Below are 23,193 nucleotides of genomic sequence, written 5' to 3'. Positions count from 1 at the left end.
GGCAGTGGCCACTATTGGGATGCCACCTAGTCAGTGTGCTATAATCTGACCTGCGGGTGCTAATCCTTGTGATGTGCCGTCAGGAGATCTGCATACCAACACCGCATGACTCCTGAGGAGTGTGTGCTTATCCTGATGTCAGCTGTATGCAGAACCATCACCTGGTTCACATCCGTGTCGTCCCTCCGGGATGAGCACTGCACTTTCCTTTATTGTGTATAACGCCAGATAGACACAGCCCCATCACCTGCTACTGAAGCCCCCATACCCAAACTAATGCCCACCGAACCCGCCGATATCAATGGGTCTAATGTGTATGTGGGGTGCTGGATGACTGGTGGTTGGGGAGATGGCCTCTTCCCAATGACGGCTGATCGCATTATTCTGCCTGAAATAAGCCACCGGCTGACGTATCTGCTGGTGGATAGCTCATGGCACAGAAGAGCTCGGGCGAAAGTGCGCCCCTGTGCGTGGGAAAGTGGGCAGAGATGGCTGATGACTGAATGATCGGCCGGAGCATCCTTCGGCTGACAGTCATCTAATGTGTATGGCCGACTTAAGTTCAGGGATCTAGATTTGGACAGTACCCATCCATGAGAGTTGTTGTGACTCGGCACCAACCACACTGAATCAGTGTGCCAAATTCAACATGATGACTGCCCACAATCAAAAATCCTCAGTTTTGTAAACCGAAAAATTTTCACTGTGGAAATAGCTATTGTAGTCGGTGATTGTCGTTTTGGTGGTGATTTCATCTTTGACTCATCTTTCAATATATTTGTATACCTCATATTTGCATTGTCACATAATCCCCATCCACAGATGATTTGTGTTTCTATTTTATAACTCCTGAGACAATATTGATGGCTGAAATAGTTGAAGGTTTTGGCCAACCTTAGAGGGGTGTCTCGTGAAAACAAATCATCTTCTATCCATTGGATAGGGTATACGTTGTTCATGAGTAGGGGTCTGACTTCTGGGAACTACACCCATCAGTTCAGTCGAATGCTTTCTCGTTCGAATGGAACAGCGGTGCACATGCTCAAGCACACGGGGCTGTGGAGCGCTGCACTCTGCTTTTTCTGGCAGCCCTATAGAGAGTTGGTTGAGCAGCGGCCGGGCGTCTGGCCTGCCGCTCCAGTTTGTACCGATAATAAACATTCTCCTTTATACCGATTTAGTGTGGGTCCCAGCAGTTTGACCCTCAAAAATTAAGCAGTGCGGGTCCCGGCGGTTGAACCCCTACCAATCAAGCAGTGCGGGTTCCGGTGGTTGGATCCCCACCAATCAAGCAGTGTGGGTCCCGGTGGTTGGATCCCCACCAATCAAGCAGTGCGGGTTCTGGTGGTTGGATCCCCACCAATCAAGCAGTGCGGGTTCCGGTGGTTGGATCCCCACCAATCAAGCAATATGGGTCCCGGCGGTTGAACCCCCACCAATCAGGCAGTGTGAGTCCAGGTGGTTGGATCCCCACCAATCAAGCAGTGCGGGTTCTGGCGGTTGGATCCCCACCAATCAAGCAGTGCGGGTCCCGGTGGTTGGATCCCCACCAATCAAGCAGTGCGGGTTCCGGTGGTTGGATCCCCACCAATCAAGCAGTGTGGGTCCCGGTGGTTGGATCCCCACCAATCAAGCAGTGCGGGTTCCGGTGGTTGGATCCCCACCAATCAAGCAGTGCGGGTTCCGGTGGTTGGATCCCCACCAATCAAGCAATATGGGTCCCGGCGGTTGAACCCCCACCAATCAGGCAGTGTGAGTCCAGGTGGTTGGATCCCCACCAATCAAGCAGTGTGGGTCCCGGTGGTTGGATCCCCACCAATCAAGCAATATGGGTCCCGGCGATTGAACCCCCACCAATCAAGCAGTGCGCGTTCCGGCGGTTGGATCCCCACCAAGCAGTACGGATACCGGCAGTTGGATCCCCAATCAAGTTGTCATTTATTTTGTGGATAGGTGATGACTTGTTTAACTGGTCAGACCCTTTTTATAGCTTTCTGAGTTTGGATGTTAAGAAATGTCTTTAGGTCCTTTTGTATGTGTGATAGATATCAGAATCGGCAGGGACTTCTGTGTCAGTGGGCAGCAATGCTGACGACGGGACGTCGATGTAAGTTTGTCTGCTGTGTCTGGGTTCAGAAGCATGTTTCTATTGAGCCTGTGTCTGTGATTTCAGGCTCTGGGCCCGGCTCCCAGATGGTGCTCGTTCTTGGACAACCTGACGGAGGAGTTGGAAGAGAACCCAGAAAGCACAGTCTATGACGACTACAAGTTTGTCACCAAAAAAGATCTGGATGACCTCGGTGAGTAGTGTTATATATACAGCTGCTTCGCTCATACTATTGTTTCCAAGAATAACGTGCCCCCCCCGCCTCCATCTGCTTTTCTCATATCAGTATAATTTCTTCCCTTGCCATGACACAGATCATAAATTTTTTTTATCCCCACAAAAATATACTGCTTTCTACACGTCCTCCTCAGACGGCCATTGCAAGAAGAGCTGATTGATTGCGGTCAGCTCCCGAGATCCCCAATAAAAATGATCTTTAAAGCGACGGTTATAGGGCAGATGTAGTAGTACATGATGGAATTGCATTCATGACCCAAAAGTTTAACGAGACCTGCTGCGGCTCTTTTCTATGGATTAGAGGGGGGCAGTACTGACATGTTCTCTATCATTTCCATACGCTCCAATGGGACAAATGGATGTGTTACATTTCTGGAAAATCATCTCAACCTTACTGCCTTAAAGGTGATTACCCAGCTTGGGTCTTGTATGATAAATCAACCTATTCTATTCATAGATGCATCCTTCGTTCTGTATCTCTGGATGACAACCCTTTACAGATCCGGAACTGCAAAATAGTTTTGACACTCCACTTTCTACCAAATTACTAAGTGACGTCTGAGTGACATTTTAGAAGATGTTAGTTGCCGTGTGCTTTTAGAAATGATACCTGAAGTATGCAATCACATTTGTGGCTGCAAGTCTTTTTGGTAAAGGGGGTGATGACTTGAAGGAAAGCTCCTGTATGGAGACCATACGGTAGAAGAGATGCCAGTCTCTCGTGGCTTCCCTTTCCCAATTCTCTATTACGGCCCTAATTCACCGTGGGCCAATTTTGGTGGGATTGGCTGACCATCTAATGTGTATGAAGAGTTGGATTTCCTGGACATATCATATCAGGGCAGAGAAGAATATGGCCTGTTGAATTTCAGCAGATGATCTTTTTGTTCATGAACGTTTTATGCTACTCCGAACTTTAAATGCTCCATCCCATGTTTCACACCTAGAATGTTAAGATCGGAGCCCTTATATCCTAGCGGCAGTAAGCAGTGACTTATTGCATTGACCGTGGCCAGTGAAAGGGTTAATGAGTTGGCATAATCCTAACTTTTTGCCCTTTTCCTCTTTCAGGACTATCTCATCTCATCGGATCGCCCATGCTCCGCGCTTACATGCACGGCTATTTTATCGACATACGGCTGTACCATAAGGTAATTGAATTTATTTATTTTTTTCTTTACATGTGAAGCTTCCATAGCTTTTTTGGAAAAGTAAAAAAAAAACAATTCTGCATTATAAGCGTTTGTCTCCCGACATCAGGTGAAAGCAATGGTGAATCCGTTTGCTTACGAAGAATACAAGAGGGAGAAGATCAGGCAAAAGATCGAGGAGACTCGGGCTCAGCGGGTCCAGCTTAAGGTGAGATATGCCGACTAATACAGCCAAGTAACCAGGAGACGTTTTGCGGCAAACTGCTTCCCAATTTTACGTTCCACGTTTCGAGAGCGCGTACACAGCAATTCCCTAAATCTGTTTGCAGAACAAAGGACACTGTGCGGAAATGTATGTAATAGATCTGCCGAAATTAAAATATCAGCGCAAAACTTTGGTTCCCTAGACCCAGCGCTGCCTCTCCACTCCTGCACTGTGTGGGTTCTGTGGCTCGTGCCGTCAATCTCCTCAATCAGTTGGCGTTGGTGAGAATGGAATCACAGGACACAGACCATCAGCCGCGCTTTTGGTCTATGACCACTGGCCGGGAGCCCTAAGAACTGCTCTTACCTAACGACATCCGCGGCTTTGACTAGCCGGCATGGCGCAACGTCGCATGTGGATCACGCCGCATCGATGATGTCTCGCCAGGCTAGCCAATAACGGTAGAACTGTGGATGCTGACAGGTAAGAGGCGGTTTTCCTGTTCCCGCCCAGCGGCCAAATATTACTGACATGGATCTTGGACAGTGAAATTATCTCCAGCAGTCCCATAGCCAATGAATGGAGTGCTGACTTTTGTGGCACTGCTCCCTTTTACCCAGCCCTTACCATCCCAGCAAGGGTGTGATAAGTAGGTGACACTTTAATGGACATTTGTTCAGTTTGGAGATGATACTTCATTGTTCATAATGGTTGATGGTGAATCTCATTTGTAGAAATAATGGCCTTTACGATGCCACCTAGTAGTGCAGCGCTAAGTGTTTCTCTTTATGGGTGGGTGGCGCACGTTTCTGGTATTTCTGTTTGGTTCTTGGAGCTGCTCCTCCTCTGTGTGGGTCTATATTGTACCATGTGCCATTTCTTTTCCTTGGATATATGTATATATATATGTATATATATATATATACATATATATATACATACATACACACACACACACACACACACACACACACACACACACATATATATATATACATATATATATGTGTCTTCAGACGGATGATGTAGATTATTGAACATGAACCTTTCATCTCCATTGTAGAAATTGCCCAAAGTGAATAAGGCGCTTGCACTCAAACTTCTAGAAGAGGAGGATGGAGAGATGGTCTTGCAGAAGAAAAAGCAAAAGGTAAGATTTGTGTCAGCCATGGCCAAAGAATGTTTTTTTTTCTTTTATTTTTATGTTTTTGTAAGGCTTTGTCTTTTTAAAACATGCTCGACTTTTTTTTTTTTTTCTCTCTTTTCCTGTACAGAAAATGCCCAATATTCTCTCTGATGACCGATTTAAAGTCATGTTTGAGAATCCCGACTACCAGGTGGATGAACGGAGCGAGGAGTTCAGGCTGCTGAACCCGCTGGTGTCGAAAATCAGCGAGAAGAGAAAGAAGAAGTTAAAGGAGATGGAAATGCAGCAGGAGAAGGTGCAGTAATGGCGACAGTTGTAGATTTATTAGGATCCCAGATGTGCGGCCATCTGAGAGTTTCAGCTTTTTTTTTTTTTTTTTAAGGACCTGTCCCTAATGTGCAACGTAAGACAAGTGTATTGACTGAGTGAAGATCCGATGATCTTGACCAAGTCTATATAACGTGATAATTATTACTTTAAAAAAGAAAAACATTTTCTGTTGTGGAAATACAGATTGTTTGTTTCCTTTTTGCCCAAAATGTATTTTTAGTCTCCATTGAAAGAAAGGGGTGCGTAAAAAGACCTTGATCACTCCTTGGATGTCTCTGGGTAAGAACACAGGTGTCGCCTCCTTTTGTCTCCCGGGTAATGTGTCGTTTGCATCTGCCCTGGAGAACACAGCTGAGGGTTATATATAACCATTCACGCCCGAAAGCCACTTGTCTGATTGTCACTTGCTTCTAATTTTGGCCCCAGGAGGAAGAGGAAGAGGCAGAAGGAAAACCAAGTGATGCAGAGAGCTCCGAGTCTTCCGATGATGAAAAGGGATGGGTCGAAGAGGTCAGGAAACAGCGCAAACTCTTACGCCAAGAGGAAAAATCCAAGAGGCAGGAAAGGGAGATGGAGGAGCGCCAGGCAGCCCCCAAGCCTCAGTTCTATGAGATAAAAGCCGGGGAAGAGTTCAGGAGCTTCCAGGATGCTGCCAAAAAGCAGAAGATGATTAGGTAGGTGGATGAGACACGTGGCGGACTGCTACGACCTCAGGCTCCAGCCTCCTATATGGGGATGTAAGCAATGTGTGGAGGAGCACTTATCATGTTCCTCCTGGAAAAGATTGGGCAGAGATGCAGTAAAGTTGTCCTGTTAACGTCAGTCATATGAAAGGTTCATTTAAAGGGAACCTGTCAGCAGGATTGTGCACAGTAACCTACACACAGTGTCAGGTCAGCGCCGTTATACTGATTACAATGATACCTTTGGTGATGAAATCCGTCTTGTGGTTGTTGTGTAATCTTTATTTTTAGTTTGTAGTTAATGATATGCCCATGCTCCGGGGCGGCCTGTGGGGGTCTTCATGTGGTGCCCTTACTAGGTATTCATAATGCAGACTGCTGATAGGTCACTGATCCCTCACTGACCTGCCCCCTAGTTTGCATAATGAATGTCTACATACTGAAGAAAAAACAAAAAGTCAACAGCCATGAGACATGCAGCGGCGGGAGCTCAGAACATTTTTTGAGCACTACCAGAGACACTCGATTAGCACTCGAGCATGCTTAGATAACACCTCATCCAAGGACGTTTGCTCATCACTAGTTGTAACCTATTGACAGGATTAGAGATAAGTTTAGGATCACTGGCACCCCTCACAATCCCGAAATCTGGGCCTCTGAAGAGGAGTGCAGGACAACCATGTGCCCCTCCACGCCATTCATTCTCTATGGGACGAGTATCACTGACCCCAAGTGATATTGATGGGGATACTGTATTCACTTGGTGTCCCCCTTTTAAATATGGTCAGAAGTAATTACTATTTAACCTAATTTTTTTTGTCATCTTCTCTCATAAAATGGCTATGCCGAAACATCTTTTCTTAGAACTGCTTTGTCTGGTTACTTCTTTATTCCTCCAGGAAATGTAAACCGATATTGACGACTGGGCATCACCATTTCCCTTGTTAATAGGGAGTGCTGCTACGTACCCTGAGACTTCTCAAGGGGATCAGTACTGCCATGAGAAATGGCACAATGCACAGGCCAAAAAAAGGATGTTCCTGAATTACTTCACATGGGAATTCAAGGGTCGCATGTATAAAATGGCAAACTGAGCTTTATATGCCCTTCCCAGGTCCAACGCTGTTTCTCTGCCATTGCCCCAAGATCTGCAGCAGTGGTAACATCACGTCAAGGGCGCTGCAGCCAATCATGGAGCTCAGTAACTTGTGCTTGTCACCACTGCAGTTGATCAACAGATACTGGAGCAGCAGTGGAGTAATGGCACTCGACCCAGGAAGGATAAGTAGAGCTCAGTTTACTTTACAGATGATCTAACCCTGCGGGCAAAAAATAGGTGATATGGAGTGATGCCATTGACCATCTTTGTCTTGCTGCATATAGGACAGTGGGGAGAGGCTCCTGCTGCCTCCAGTTGTATCACAGCCAGATACAGGACAGTGTGGGGAGGCTCCTGCTGCCTACAGTTATATCACAGCCAGATACAGTACAGTGTGGGGGGAGGCTCCTGCTGCCTCCAGTTGTATCACAGCCAGATACAGGACAGTGGGGGAGGCTCCTGCTGCCTATAGTTGTATAACGGCCAGATACAGGACAGTGTGGGGAGGCTCCTGCTGCCTCCAGTTGTATCACAGCCAGATACAGTACAGTGGGGGAGGCTCCTACTGCCTCCAGTTGTATCACAGCCAGATACAGTACAGTGGGGGAGGCTCCTGCTGCCTACAGTTATATCACAGCCAGATACAGTACAGTGTGGGGGGAGGCTCCTGCTGCCTCCAGTTGTATCACAGCCAGATACAGTACAGTGTGGGGAGGCTCCTGCTGCCTACAGTTATATCACAGCCAGATACAGTACAGTGTGGGGAGGCTCCTGCTGCCTACAGTTATATCACAGCCAGATACAGGACAGTGGGGGGAGGCTCCTGCTGCCTCCAGTTGTATAACAGCCAGATACAGGACAGTGCGTGGAGGCTCCTGCTGCCTCCAGTTGTATCACAGCCAGATACAGTACAGTGTGGGGAGGCTCCTGCTGCCTCCAGTTGTATAACAGCCAGATACAGGACAGTGGGGGGAGGCTCCTGCTGCCTACAGTTATATCACAGCCAGATACAGTACAGTGGGGGGGGGGCTCCTGCTGTTTGCAGTTGTATCACAGTCCGATACAGAATACTGTGGGGTGTTCTGAAAACTGTGACTGTTGGGTTCTAGAGACCTGCTCCACGCAGCGAAAATGACTCCCAGAGGAGGAGGAATGAGGGCCAATCTACTGAGGAAACCTCAGATGAGATGTCTTATATTTTCCTGACAGTACGGAGCTGAATGTTTCCTGTTGCGGATATCTTATCAGTGGGGATTACATCGTTATCGCACTTTCGCACAATCCCATGACGCACTTTGTATGAGTCGCTGGGTAACAATGTGTTCCACCTTCCGATCACGTGATGGGCTTGGTATCCTAGATGTCAGCACTAGATGCCGTCACTGACCCGTGATGTGGGTGTGGAGAGGTAGAAGTTACAGGTCGCTGCCAGAGACTACGACCTTATCCCTATGACTGCTCCGCAGCTTCGTTCTCTCGTCTTCATTACATCCAGCCGACGGCAGTTCTGGCGATCCAAACTAACAACGCCGTGGCCACGTATGGTGCGGAAAGTTAGGGCCTTGAGAATTGCAGCCGTAACGGGGATGAAAAAATATGGCTGCAACACAGTGGAAACGTCTCTTAAATTCCCACTGAGACCTTCATCAGCAGAGCGGACGATGGGCCCACTGACTCCTATCAGTTACCCCATCACTTTTATTATTTTTTGCCAAATTTATCATAGAAAGGCAAGATATTCGATAGATTTGGCGCATCTTTAGATGTAACTCTTCTTTTGTCTAGCTTTTTTTTTTTCCTCCTTTTTACACAATTTTTCCTCTACTAGATTGAGAGTTTTGTCTTTTTTGTACCTTTTGCCGACCATAAATGATCGTGTATTTGCAGGCCACTTTCCGTACACGTTGTCCGAAAGCAGCTGGAACCTAAAATATCTAAAACTCGGAAAAAAAAAATTGTTTTTAGTAATCATGACAGTCGACAAAAAATATGCAACTCTTTGACCCAAAAAAAAGCTTTTTGGGGAGTCAGTACTGATTAGTGTTGCTGATTAGCATCATTGGGGCTGAGTGACAAAACCCGACACGACCTGCCTACGAAGGTGGCGCTGTGCGTAGGACTATTATGCTGAACTGATGGCGTTTTTAGGTGTTTTTTTTCTCTACAGGCTTTTGTGTGCACTGCAAAACAAATGTAAAAAAAAAAAATGAAGAGATGCCATTGAAAAAATGGCATAAAAATTCAGTAAGCTGCAGGTTTTCCATTTGTCTGTACTCGTCCTGGAGGATCGGTCCCCGGTGGAGCCGTGCGATCCACAGCCCGAGGCCTCTGAGGTTTATCATCTGTGTGTGACGGCTGCATTTTCCACATCGTCCTCTTTCCTTTTATTTTCCTGGCGTCGGAACGTCCTGACCCTGATTTTTAATTTCGATGCTTTTCTTCTGCCTTTTAAAGTTTTTACCACCGTAATAATTCTTGGCAAAAAAAATAGAAGTCGTCTCAGAAAATCAGAACTCAAGCGTAAAACGTCTTTGTCCTGTAAATGCCTTGATTAATATCTACTTGTACGTGCAGGTGAAAATAAGGCATCATACACTTATTACAGGTCGGTGAGAAGTCCCAAGATCTTAACCCCTTAGTGACGGAGCCAATTTTTTTTTTTTTAAATCTGACCAGTGTCAATTTTATATGGTAATAACTCTGGAACGCTTCAACATATCCCAGTGATTTTCAGACCGTTTTTTCATGGCACATTGTACTTTATGATCATGGTAAATTTAGGTCGATATGTTTTGCCTTTATTCATAAAAATATCAGAAATTTGTCAAAAAGTAAAAAAAAAAAAAAAAAATAGCAATTTTCGAACTTTGATGGGGTTACAGCGGGAACCCCCACACTCTGTTAACCATCTAAATGCTGTAGTCACTTTTGACAACAGCATTAAAAGGGTTAAATGAACGTGTTCATTGGCAACACTGATGCAGTAAGCGGTCAGCTATCGTGTACAGCTGAAAGCTACAGGATTGTCACCCATCGGGGGATGTTAGTCTTTTTATATCGCAGGTCAGTAAAAAGACGTATTGGTGGTCACTAAGAGGTTAACGGGGCATTCCGAACACCAAAGATCCTATCCAAATATATGGTAGGTGTAATAATATCAGCAAATAACTCCCAATTAGAAATGTAGTATAGTTCTTCTGATTAGCTATGTCGCTTACCCCATGTGAATAGTATAGCATTAGCTTAGGTATCCATGGTTACAACCACTAACAACTGTCACTGTATGAGTGGTCATAACCATGGATGCCTAAGCTACTGCAATGCCCTGCATAGGGGGTAAGTGACATAGTGAATCAGAAGAACTATACTACATTTCTAATTGAAGGTATTTGCTAATGTTATTATTACACCTGCTACATATTGGAATAGGATCTTGGAGATGGGAATACCTCTTTAATAATTTTTAATGTCACCGTAAATTCAATGCATCCTTGTCCGATGTTAAAATGTTTTTTTTTTTTTTTTTTTTTTGTCACACCGGTCAATGTAGCACAGGCTGCTCGGGAAGCCTGCCACAGTTTTGGAAGCGATGTGTTCATCACCTGATTATCAACAGGACCACTAAAACCTTGATTGGTTGCAGCGGTCAGTGCATCATAAGAGAAAGATCTGATGATACGTTCTACTAATTACCTGACCACTGCAGACAATCGCACATTTCAGCACATTGTTGATGACTGGACAGCGCAGGCCTTTGTAGGAGCCTGAACTGGACCTGTGCTCGGCTCTCTAGAAAGAAGCAGCAAAACAATTAAGAAGCCAACAAGTACAGGTCCTTCTGCAGCGCCATCTTTCTTTCCAATGAATGGGGGTTTTGGGGGGGCTAAAACTATGTTGTAAAATTTTAGACTGGTTGATTTCTACAGCCTCTACGCATCTCTTTATGCAGCAGACTCCAGACTGAGTTACTAGTGAATCAGTCAGTGAGCTCCTCCAGACTGCGTTTTGATGGTTCGGGAGACGATAGATAATGATTACAGACTCTTCCATCAGATGAGCTCACTGACTGATTCATTAGTGACTTATTCTGCAGCCCAGTATGTGCAGTAATACATAGAGGACAATTGATCTAAAAAAAAAAAAATTCTGAAACTCTATTTAAAAAAAATAAAATGATTTATGGTCAAAAACACCGGCGTTATGTAAGATTTGCCCCCAAGGCGTCCATAAACTTTCCAGGCAGCATCTTGTGAACTTCTGCTGCAGTTGTTCCCGTACAGTAAAATAATGACCGGCCCTGAAATAAACGTGTGAGGACGGCTCCTGCTCAGCGCCTCGTTGTCTCTTCTCCGGTTGTAAATAATGTCCGAGTGATGTGGAGGAGAGCGGACATCGTCTGAACGGGAATTCATGAGGACAAGAGAGCATTTCATAAATGATTGAGAGCGGAAAACAATGAGATTGCATAAAGCAGACGCGGACAATAGGGGGGCACAGCACGAGGCCTGCAGGCCAGACAGCAGTACCCGCTGGGAAATCTGAAGGATTAACCCCATCCTCCGATCTGCACTCATTTGTGCCGCATCCAATCATTTAATATTCATGGTGAAAACCGCAGTTTCAGATGCAAATTGGTCATCTGCGCTGATCTGACCTGATTTTTCGGAACTCCCATAGAAGATAATTACTTTTTTAATGTATTTATTTTACACATTCCATATAGCACCATTAATTTTCCACCGTGCTCTACCGACTTCCTCACTGTCCCCATCAGGTCTCGCAAACTAACTTTCCATATGTCTTAGGATTGTGGGAGGATATCTGAGAACCCAAAGGAAACCGGAGGAGAACATACAAACGTCTTACAGATGTCCTTGGTGGGATTTGAACCATGGACCCCTTGGTGCTACACTGAGCCACTGTGCTGCCCATGGAAGTTAATGGAGAAAGCTGCTCATGTGCAGCCACCATTTATATTCTTGGTCCCATCTATCAGAATGTCCTTGCAAAATCAGTAATTGTCAAAGATATACAAAATATTGTGCTTTAAAGGGAATCTGTCAGCAGGATTTAATAGCCCAATCTAGATGTATGTGCTTATAACTCTATCAAACACAACTCCAGCAATACATATAAATGACCAGTCCGTTACTCCATTACTGAGAAATCACGAGGAGATTATATGAAAGGGAATCGAGGGGTTGAAATCCTGCTGACAAACTATGTATATGTGCATGTAGCAATTTAAAGACAAGTCCAGCAATACCTTTACATGGCCGCTCCTCCATTACTGAGAAATCAGCGTTTCAGTTGATATGCAAATGAGGCTGGAGTGCTATGGTAGATCTGAAGCCTCTGTCACTCCAACGCTATTTCACGCCCAGTGCCTTCTTTTCCTGCTTGAAAGGCTGCTCCTCTGTTATATATGATAGATGCTGTCAGCCAAGCAGAAGGCTGCAATGCTTAGCGTGGAATTGAGCTGGAGTGATGGAGGCTTCCGATCTACCCTAGCTCTTAAGCTGCATGTCAACTCAAACACCGATTTCTCAGTAATGTAGGAGGGGCCATATGAAGGTATTGCTGGACTTGTCTTTAAATTTCTGCGTGCACATATAGTTTCAGCAGGCTTTCAACCACTCGATTCCCTTTCATATAATCTCCTCTTGATCTGAGGCTTCTGTGCACTCTGAAAAAGGTTGTCCAGAATATGGAAGCATTGGCCAAAGGAGGAGGACCTCAGTCTGAGAGCCTGCGCCAGCAACTGATCTCCTGCCATAGTCAGCTTGCAGGCGCGCACAGGAGATGTTTGTACAGGGATTTACCAGGAAAATCCGAGCTCAGGGCACAATGGCAGAACGCCTAATCAGTCAGATTGTCTTGGAAGAGGAGAGGATTGCTCTTAGAAAGTGCAGATACAGAATTATCTTGCATGTTCCAGTTATTTAGACACCAGAAAAACAAACCCCAAGTTCATACATAATCGAAAAAAAGCTTAACACAGAACTCCATCAGGAAATTCACCACTCCGAACCTGAGAACGCTGATTATTATCCCTTTACTACCAATGACTGTTGTCTCTTCTATCTACTGGAATTTCGGGAGATGGGAGGACAACCAGAGCTCTCGTCTACCTGAGCCGCATTTCCAGACACATCCCATGTACAGGAGTGGTGCAAAAAGTGGTAGAATATAGCTGGGTAGAATTGCACCTATGTAAACTTTACCTAGTGTCTGGAAGAGGGTCGCTTTGATTTATAAGCCCTCCTCAAGCAAGCTCTCGCACCAGGGATTTTTTTTTTTTAGCCGGTTCCTGTAGTTGCCCGGCCCTGTTGAACACTTATTACAGTCTTTTGTGCTTGCGTGTAGCTGGGCAGGGTCGTAATGTGAACAGATGCCAGCACACTGCTTATCGGCTTGTTTCACGCAACCTCAATGACTAATCCTTTCTTGACCCCAACACAATTGAAGACTTTCAGAAACAACGATCTAACAAGCCTCCCCCACCCACGCCCCCGCCAGTCATTTTACAAACTCGTTAAATTATTTTTTTTTCCTCTCCCGATGAACCAAATTCTTTAAAATGTCCGAACGCCCTGCTGTCTACATGATGTCTTCAGACCAACTAACTACATGCAGCAGGTGAAAATGGCTTGTCTTCTAAACTTTAATGGTTCCTTTAAGGTATTTTTCCAGTTGATAAGAATCCCTTGTTCCGATCTCTTGTGATTACTTATCCTCATCCTCAACACATTGCAGAATGGTCTGAAATGTCCAGTCTGGCTGAGGAAGATCATGGAGGCAGCTAGGGCTTGTCTGTGAAGGTATTTCCGATGTGTCGAGGTCAGGCCAGGTATCACGGACCAGCAGTGATCCAGGGGGTGGTGGATTTGTGAGGACATGTATCATTTTTGGCAATGAGAATGGTGTTGCATTGTATAAATGGAGCTGTACAGCACATGGATGGCCACCACTTCACTCAGTCTGTGGACCATACTAGAGACATTGAATAGAGCAGTGGACCCTAATGTTAGCCCAGAGGTGTATCTAGCCTTTCCTGCACCCGGGGCAAAGGATCACTTTGGCGCCTCCCCCCCCCCCACCCCCCAAAAAACCTCCCCAATTTGAACCTTAACTCTATTGAAACTGTATGACCAAGCCAAGGTATATTCCTAAATCCCCATAATGTTAAAATAGATACCAATAAAAGTAAAGTTAATTGAGACATCATTAGGTTACCGTAAGTGTTTTTGAATATCCATATTGAATCAGGAGCTCCATATAATCCTGCATAAAGGTTAATCATGGCCCCTTAAGATCCTCCATAGACACATTTGCCCAATATAGTTCTGCAGAAACGTTGATTATGGCCCCATAAGATGCTCCATAAAGATATTTGCGCCATATAGTGCTGCAGAAACGTAGATTATGGCCCCATAAGATGCTCCATAGACACATTTGCCCCATATAGTGCTGCACAAACGTTATGGCCCCATAAGATGCTCCATACAGACACTTGCCCCATATACAGGTCCTTCTCAAAAAATTAGCATATAGTGTTAAATTTCATTATTTACCATAATGTAATGATTACAATTAAACTTTCATATATTATAGATTCATTATCCACCAACTGAAATTTGTCAGGTCTTTTATTGTTTTAATACTGATGATTTTGGCATACAACTCCTGATAACCCAAAAAACCTGTCTCAATAAATTAGCATATTTCACCCATCCAATCAAATAAAAGTGTTTTTTAATAACAAACAAAAAAAACAACAAATAATAATGTTCAGTTATGCACTCAATACTTGGTCGGGAATCCTTTGGCAGAAATGACTGCTTCAATGCGGCGTGGCATGGAGGCAATCAGCCTGTGACACTGCTGAGATGTTATGGAGGCCCAGGATGCTTCAATAGTGGCCTTAAGCTCATCCAGAGTGTTGGGTCTTGCGTCTCTCAACTTTCTCTTCACAATATCCCACAGATTCTCTATGGGGTTCAGGTCAGGAGAGTTGGCAGGCCAATTGAGCACAGTAATACCATGGTCAGTAAACCATTTACCAGTGGTTTTGGCACTGTGAGCAGGTGCCAGGTCGTGCTGAAAAATGAAATCTTCATCTCCATAAAGCATTTCAGCCGATGGAAGCATGAAGTGCTCCAAAATCTCCTGATAGCTAGCTGCATTGACCCTGCCCTTGATGAAACACAGTGGACCAACACCAGCAGCTGACATGGCACCCCACACCATCACTGACTGTGGGTACTTGACACTGGACTTCAGGCATTTTGGCATTTCCTTCTCCCCAGTCTTCCTCCAGACTCTGCCACCTTGATTTCCGAATGACATGCAAAATTTGCTTTCATCAGAAAAAAGTACTTGGGACCACTTAGCAACAGTCCAGTGCTGCTTCTCTGTAGCTCAAAAGTGGCTTTACCTGGGGAATGCGGCACCTGTAGCCCATTTCCTGCACACGCCTGTGCACGGTGGCTCTGGATGTTTCCACACCAGACTCAGTCCACTGCTTCCTCAGGTTCCCCAAGGTCTGGAATCGGTCCTTCTCCACAATCTTCCTCAGGGTCCGGTCTCCTCTTCTCGTTGTACAGCGTTTTCTGCCACATTGTTTCCTTCCAACAGACTTACCATTGAGGTGCCTTGATACAGCACTCTGGGAACAGCCTATTTGTTGAGAAATTTCTTTCTGGGTCTTACCCTCTTGCTTGAGGGTGTCAATGATGGCCTTCTTGACATCTGTCAGGTCGCTAGTCTTACCCATGATGGGGGGTTTTGAGTAATGAACCAGGCAGGGAGTTTATAAAAGCCTCAGGTATCTTTTGCATGTGTTTAGAGTTAATTAGTTGATTCAGAAGATTAGGGTAATAGGTCGTTTAGAGAACCTTTTCTTGATATGCTAATTTATTGAGACAGGTTTTTTGGGTTATCAGGAGTTGTATGCCAAAATCATCAGTATTAAAACAATAAAAGACCTGACAAATTTCAGTTGGTGGATAATGAATATATAATATATGAAAGTTTAATTGTAATCATTACATTATGGTAAATAATGAAATTTAACACTATATGCTAATTTTTTAAGGACCTGTAGTGCTGCACAAACATTATGGCTCCATAAGATGATCCATACAGACACTTGCCCCATATAGTGCTGCACAACGTTATGGCCCCATAGATGCTCCATACAGACACTTGCCCCATATAGTGCTGCACAAACATTATGGCTCCATAAGATGCTCTATTCAGACACTTGCCCCATACAGTGCTACACAAACGTTATTGCCCCATAGATGCTCCATACAGACACTTGCCCCATTTGCTGTTGCTGCCATTAAAAAAAAAAAAAAATCACATACTCACCTCTCCGTCGCTCAGGCCCCGGCACTTTCAATATTCACCTGCTCCTCGTTCCAGCCGCCGCTCCGTCTTCAGCGTCTCCTGCACTGACTTTCAGGCAGAGGGCGCGCACTAACCACGTCACCGCGCCCTCTGACCTCAGCGTCACTGCAGAAGACGCTGAAAATGAAGACAGCGCGGCGCCCGGAACGGGGAGCAGGTGAATATCGCGCTGCGCTCCCCTCTCCGTTATACTCACCTGCTCCTGGCGCGGTGCAGTCCCTGCTTTCCCGGCACCGCAGCTTCTCCCTGTACTGAGCGGTCACCGTTACCACTCATTACAGTAATGAATATGCGGCTTCACCTCCCATAGACCCATAGAGGTGGAGCCGCATATTCATTACTGTAATGAGCGGTACCTTGTGACCGCTCAGTACAGGAAGAAGCTGGGGAGCCAGGGACCTGCAGGGACCACGCCAGGAGCAGGTGAGTATAATTAGACAGCCCCCGCTCCCCCTCCCCTGCCGACCCCTGGATATGATTCAACGAGGAGCCTCCTTGGACCGCCGCTCGCTGGCGCCCCCCTGTCGGCTGCACCCGGGGCACATGACTCGGCTGCCCCCCCTGGATATGTCACTGTGTTAACCACCACAATGCTCATGGTCAGTGGCATCTATAGATGATGAAGAAGATTGGCAGGACCCTGGTCCAGTGGCTACATTGGTAGTCTGTGGCCGCTGACCAGCTCACCGCGAACCACCTTCTACCTGCCGACATCCCCCGATTTGTAGACCCGGTACTACGTCATTGTTGTGCATGATATTGCATTGGACCAACTACTCACATAAGTTGTAGGGGACGTCGACAGGTAGGAGGTCCGCAGAGCTTTGGTTGCCAACTTGGCTGCTGGACCACAGTGAAGTAAATGTTTGTTCAACTCTCTAAAAAAAATTCAGACACTTATTACCCATTGTATTCATAGGAGATGGTATTTTAATCATGGGAGAATCTCAAATTTCACATCCAAGGTTTTGTTTTTTTTGTTGTTTTTAATTTTTTCATTTTTTTAAATCCCTTATTTAGCCCCATCCTTGTACTACAGCAGTAATATTCTAGGTTACGTCATAGAATGACCTTGGCACGGCAGGGTCATGGATTGTTTTGCCATGTTCTCATTGTATCATTTCCCGACATGTCTGATTGTATTTTTCGCTAATTGCAGCGTGACCTACATCTGAATTGTAATGTTGTGCAGTGACGCCTCCTCATTAGGGAAATAGCTGTAACATTGCATAATTGCATAAGGCTTCCCTCTCCGGTCTGATCTGCAGGCGGCACTGTCTTATAAAATGCCCATCCCATGAAGTAATGCGGTGCCAGTGTGTCGTAGGTGTAGAGCGGCTCATTCTTGCTCCCAGTTATTGCCTTGCAAGTCCGGTTGCACGAGTTAAGGTTAAATAAATGATTTCATGGTTCTCCCTGTCCTCTAATGAGGGAACAGAGGGGATTATTTTCCCACAATCTCGGGGGAGTATTATAAGTAGTGATGGAATAAAGTGTTATGTGAGCATGCTCCAGTGCTAACAGTGTCTTCAGCGTGCTCTAATATTATGCTCGACTCCTTGCGCTGCATATCTCTATTTGACGGCCACAACACATGCAGGGATGGCCTGTTTGATAGACACAGCTAACATATTCGAACGCGCGCCGGTGACACTCGGTTAGCACCTGAGCATGGGTAACGCCTTATCTGAGCATGCTCGCTCATCACGAATTATAAGGTGAGTTGTACTCCGTTTTTGTCTGCCGGTTGGAACACGTGCCCATTCACTTGCATATAATCTACAGCCTTCCGTTAATGGGCCTTACCAGTCTGTACTATACGCCATAAACGAGGTCTCTATTCTGCAAGCTTCAGTGCTGAAATCTCCCATCATCCCTTGTTGGCTCGATGTCTGCATATGGTGGCTCGCATTAAAGGAGTTTGTCCAATCCTCTTTCTTCCGGAGCTCACCGCTCCTCTGCTTGCCGGGGAATGATGTGCTCTTTAAGACTGCGGCATTGGCCCGCTACTGGTCCGAGATGTGCCCTATGCTACCCTGTGAGCTTTGCGTCTGCAGCATGGGAGGCACTGAGGCCGGATCTTGCAAGCTGTACAGTTCCCAAGCTCGCACTCCTTGACTAGGAAACTTGTCCGCCTCTGAAAGCTCTGGAGAATCCTTTAGGTTCATGCATGCAGCTGTTCTTTTGGAGGTACACCACCAATCCCTTCACACAGTGACACTGATCTCAAACATGCCTGTGTATATGGAAAGTGTGGTGTGAAAACCTTTGGTGCGCAGGTTCCTGTTCTCATGACTCCTGGATCCCTAATATGAGTGCAAAAACAAATTGTTCTCCTGCAAGTGGTTATGTTAGTATCGCATGCAATGGTGTAAACCGTCCCAGTTCTGCCAGAACAATCCTGAGAACAGGACCACGAAAGAGGCAGGTTTTATACAAACCCAGTGCAGCTGCTCCTCTCCTTTATGGTTTCCCGAGGAGGTGATTTTAGCCATCTTGGTAGGTTTGCAACAAATGACACAGGCCATGGTTAATGACACTGTTTCTGGGAAGGAGAAAGGGGCCATGTTGTTCTTCTCCTGGACAAACCTAGTTGGACAAGTACATTCTGCTTCAACTCTTGCTTTGTCATTTAAGGAAAACGCTTGAAGACCGGCTGAAGGTGGAAGAGCAGCTGGGAACGCTCAATGTGTCGGACACCGCCGTGGGCAGCAAAAGGTTAACGTTCCAGCTGAAAAAGGTAAGAAATGGGTGTTTGGGCGGGACAGAAGAAATCTGAGAAATGTTCTATGTTTTTGGTTTTTTTGGGGAATTATGAATGAATCATAGCTAGAGATGGTGCAAATCAGTTCGCAGGATTCGTTCCAGCAGCCCTATCGGTCATCTGTGGCTGCCAGACACGTGTCCTGAGAACCACCACCTACCTTCTGCAGATCTTCTTTTGATTGGCACGAGTCCTGAGAACCACCACCTACCTTCTGCAGATCTTCTTTTGATTGACACGAGTCCTGAGAACCACCACCTACCTACTGCAGATCTTCTTTTGAGCGGCCAGCCTAGTGAGCCGTCCCAAGATGTTGCATCAGGCCGGTTAATCAAAAGAAGAACCAGCGATGCCGGCATGTACGTCATGGCTCAGAAGACTGCCAACTGGCAGCCAAAGATTAATTACCTGGCCACTGGACCAGGTCTGGTAAATCTGTATGCACAAATCATAGCATTTTAAGAAAAAATGATTTTAATGGTATTGATGCAGTGAAGTTTTCTGATTTAATAAAGAAAAGCAATCTAATAGCAAAGCGCACTTTTATAAATATTCTCTGGAGCCCTGTTTCAGGATCGGAGGGGTCCTAGTGGCCAGTAGCCAACCACTGGTCTTAGGATATACAGTAAGCTGTTATTTTTGGCCAATGTCTGGAACTTCCGATGGTCCAGGACTCAATAGGTTTTATGTTTTGGACCATGCCATACTATCAAAATTTGTAACCTGTAGTGGTTAAAGGTTTCCTCCACTGGAATCGCCTGGTAAAATATTCTGCAATTCCCATCAAGCTGATGATGCTCCTGTGTGAGGGGGATGACTGAGGACGACTCCGATGATCAGAGCAGCGATTCAGTCATCATCTCCGATCTCCGGTGACACGTCTCTCTGACTAAGCTTTGTAGGACTTATATTTAGCTCGCAGGGAATCCGATCAGGCAACAGCCTCGAGCTTATTATAGCTGGCAGGACAAGAGACCACCATGGTTCATCAGTCGGCGTGCCAGCCAAGTCAATGCTAGTCTTGTGTTTCGAGTTCAGTTTTTGTCCCCTGTTGAGTATCTGGGGGACAAGTGGTAAAAAATAACTCTAGGGGGTGGGGAGAGATTTCTCATAGAATTAGAATATTGAGACAAAAACAGTAGTGTAAACCTTAGCGACCAATATCGAATAAGTCAGCCGCTGTCATTACACATGTGAGCAGCCTTATAAAGCTGTCCTAGGAGGTAGATCTCTGTACAGATCTAAAAGGGTCTTATGGGTGTCCAATTAGGGTCTCGATCCCTCCACATCGTATGCTTTAGAACAGGGGTGAGGAATCTTTTTTTTCTGCCAAGGGCCATTTGGATATTTGTACCATCCTTCGGGGGCCGTACAAACTCCATCCACAAAGTACATCCTGACTCTGGCACTGGTGTCAGGACGTAATCTTTCATTGCATGCCCTTCAGTGTTCAGTAGTGAACACTGCATGTGTGTGCTAAGAGAGCAAGAAGAAATTAATGAGCTAGTTGTAATCAAAATACACCTCCCTGCCCAAGAATGCGGTCCCTGAGAATCTGCCCGGGGGCCTGATAAAAGGTCATCGAGGGCCGTAAATGGCCCTGGGGCCTGAGGTTCCCCACCCCTGCTTTAGAAGGACATTGTGATACTGGCTGGCTTTCTACTTGGCTAAGAGAAAAACATGTGGGGGGACAAGAACCTCCCAATGGTGGTACAGGGGCGAAAGCCAATGTTGATCCCGGGGGGGAGGGATGGGGGGGTGACACACAATCAATTGTGGTTGGGCAGACACATCGAATAGGGGAGGGGGGCCTGAGGCACCCAATGGAGATATGGGGGCGGTGAACTGGCCTTCCCAATGGTAAAGTAAGGGACTAGCACATCCAGTGGAGATGGGGGACTGGCACCCTCAATGGGAAGGGGGAGTGGCACCCTCTATGGAGATGGGAGGGGGGAGTGGCACCCTCTATGGAGATGGGAGGGGGGAGTGGCACCCTCTATGGAGATGTGAGGGGGGGGGACTGGCACCCCCGATGGAGATGGGGGGCTGGCACCCTCGATGGAGATGTGAGGGGGGGACTGGCACCCTCTATGGAGATGTGAGGGGGGGACTGGCACCCTCTATGGAGATGTGAGGGGGGGACTGGCACCCTCTATGGAGATGTGAGGGGGGGGACTGGCACCCTTTTTTGAGATGTGAGGGGGGGGACTGGCACCCTTTATTGAGATGTGAGGGGGGGGACTGGCACCCTTTATTGAGATGTGAGGGGGGGGACTGGCACCCTCTATGGAGATGTGAGGGCTCGACTGGCACCCTCTATGGAGATGTGAGGGGGGAATGGCACCCCCGGTGGGGTACAGGGGTCTGGCTCACCCCATGGAGATGGGGGATGGGAGGCTGACGCACCCAGCTGAGGAGTCGGGACAAACTAGAGAAAAACAACTCTCTAGTATCTGCCCGCATGAGATGCCCAGTGGAGAGGAGGGATATATGTAGAGTGAACCATTTTGTGCACGCTAATATCTACACTTACACCATTTTTAATACCTCCTTAGATGCTTATTTATGATTATGATTTATGGATTTTACAACTCAATATAAATGCCTCGAAGAGGAAAATTGTGTGCAATTTGGGCTAACAAGTGTTTGGAGAGGATTTTTGTTTGCTATGCGATTATGAGAACTGTGACAGCTGCTTCATGTCCACCACCGACATAAGATCACCACCAAACATGGCGTGGAATATATAAGGAAACTGTCTTCCAGCTGTCGGCACCTTGTGAGATCTGATATGAGGGGATGTATAGGAGAGCCCGTGTATCGGATCAGAAGACCGGACAGATGTGTCCTTTTGTCTCCCCAACACAAAGCTTTAATGACTACATATTATTAGTGAGCCCGCCCCCATTATAGAGCCGTTATTAGGGTCGATAATGGATCGATTTGTATTGTTTGTACCATAATCTGTTGATTGATAGGTCCTAAAACTGTTGCCCATAGCAACCAATCAGAGTACAGCTTTCATTTTTCTAGAGCAGAGTACAAGATTGAAGCTGTGCTGTGATTGGTTGCTATGGGCAACAAAGACAGATTTATGGAAACTAGTAAAAAAAAAAATGGAGTAGTTGCCCATAGCAACCAGATTGTAGCTTTTCTAGGTGAAGGTAACTGCCCAATAGCGACTAATCATATAAGGTAACCACTGCACTTTTTCACTTGCATTGCTTTTAATAAATCCCCATAGCAACTAATTTATGAGACATTCATCTAGGATCTGGTTGCTATGGGCAATGGCTCCATTTTTTGTGTGTTTTCTGTATTCTGATTTTTTTTTTTTCCCCCCCTACAGTCCGAACAACAAAAGAAGAGACAAGAAGCTGAGAAACAACACAGAGAGGAGCGGAAGAAGCTGCGGCGCTCTGCAGGACACTTGAAGAGCAAACCCGCCAGGGGGAGGCCATTTTAATCTGAGACTTTGAGATCTTCTGATCACTGACCATTAGAGAGCCGCCCGAACTCTATAATGAAGAGCTATGATGTGGGTGGGAATTTCAGACACGTCACCGGCCATACGAGGCGGATGGACGGCCGGAGGGACTGGACACCATAGATGAAGCGCTGTTTGATATAAACGCTTATAAATAAAGCTTCATTTTATTTTGTATTTAATTCTAGTAGTAGGTGCATTTATTAATATTGCTAGCTGATAGCAGCCCATTAGCATATTTATGGCCTATACTCTGTTCCCGTTATGTAACACTGAACCTAAATATGAACAATATTTTCTGCAGACTAAGCCTAAAATCTTTTTGTAGACGTGCTGTGGAGAATACAGGAGTTAATCTGCTGATCGGTTCCACCTTTGGCACATGGCCGACTGAAGCTCTGCTTCCTTGGCTAAAAGGTTCACATTCTTTAGTCCTAGTACAAACAGGGCAGAAGGGGGAGGCTCCTGCTGCAGCCATTAGTTTTATCACTACACCCAGAACAGTGAGGAGGAAGAGTGGGACATGGCTGAGCTCCTGAGACACTCAAAATGAAGAAATGGACAAAGAA

General features: G+C 46.0%; 1 protein-coding gene across 1 annotated transcript in view; it reads left to right on the top strand.

Moving 5' to 3' along the window:
• NOL10 (nucleolar protein 10) overlaps nt 1-22,806 on the top strand; it is a 50,243-nt gene extending 27,437 nt beyond the window's left edge. Inside the window, exons 14-21 of the mRNA XM_069728093.1 lie at nt 2,174-2,300; nt 3,416-3,495; nt 3,605-3,703; nt 4,764-4,850; nt 4,975-5,142; nt 5,604-5,851; nt 19,011-19,113; nt 22,487-22,806. Of these exons, the coding sequence (XP_069584194.1) occupies nt 2,174-2,300; nt 3,416-3,495; nt 3,605-3,703; nt 4,764-4,850; nt 4,975-5,142; nt 5,604-5,851; nt 19,011-19,113; nt 22,487-22,603 (1,029 nt within the window). The 3' untranslated portion in view covers nt 22,604-22,806. The remainder of the gene's footprint in view (nt 1-2,173; nt 2,301-3,415; nt 3,496-3,604; nt 3,704-4,763; nt 4,851-4,974; nt 5,143-5,603; nt 5,852-19,010; nt 19,114-22,486) is intronic.
• The last annotated feature ends 387 nt before the right edge of the window (nt 22,807-23,193 follow it).

The sequence above is a fragment of the Ranitomeya imitator genome, chromosome 5 (assembly GCF_032444005.1).
Source record: "Ranitomeya imitator isolate aRanImi1 chromosome 5, aRanImi1.pri, whole genome shotgun sequence".
Classification (NCBI taxonomy): Eukaryota; Metazoa; Chordata; class Amphibia; order Anura; family Dendrobatidae; genus Ranitomeya; species Ranitomeya imitator.
The sequence above is the reverse complement of the archived record's forward strand: the minus strand, read 5'-3'. Positions and strand labels throughout refer to the sequence as shown.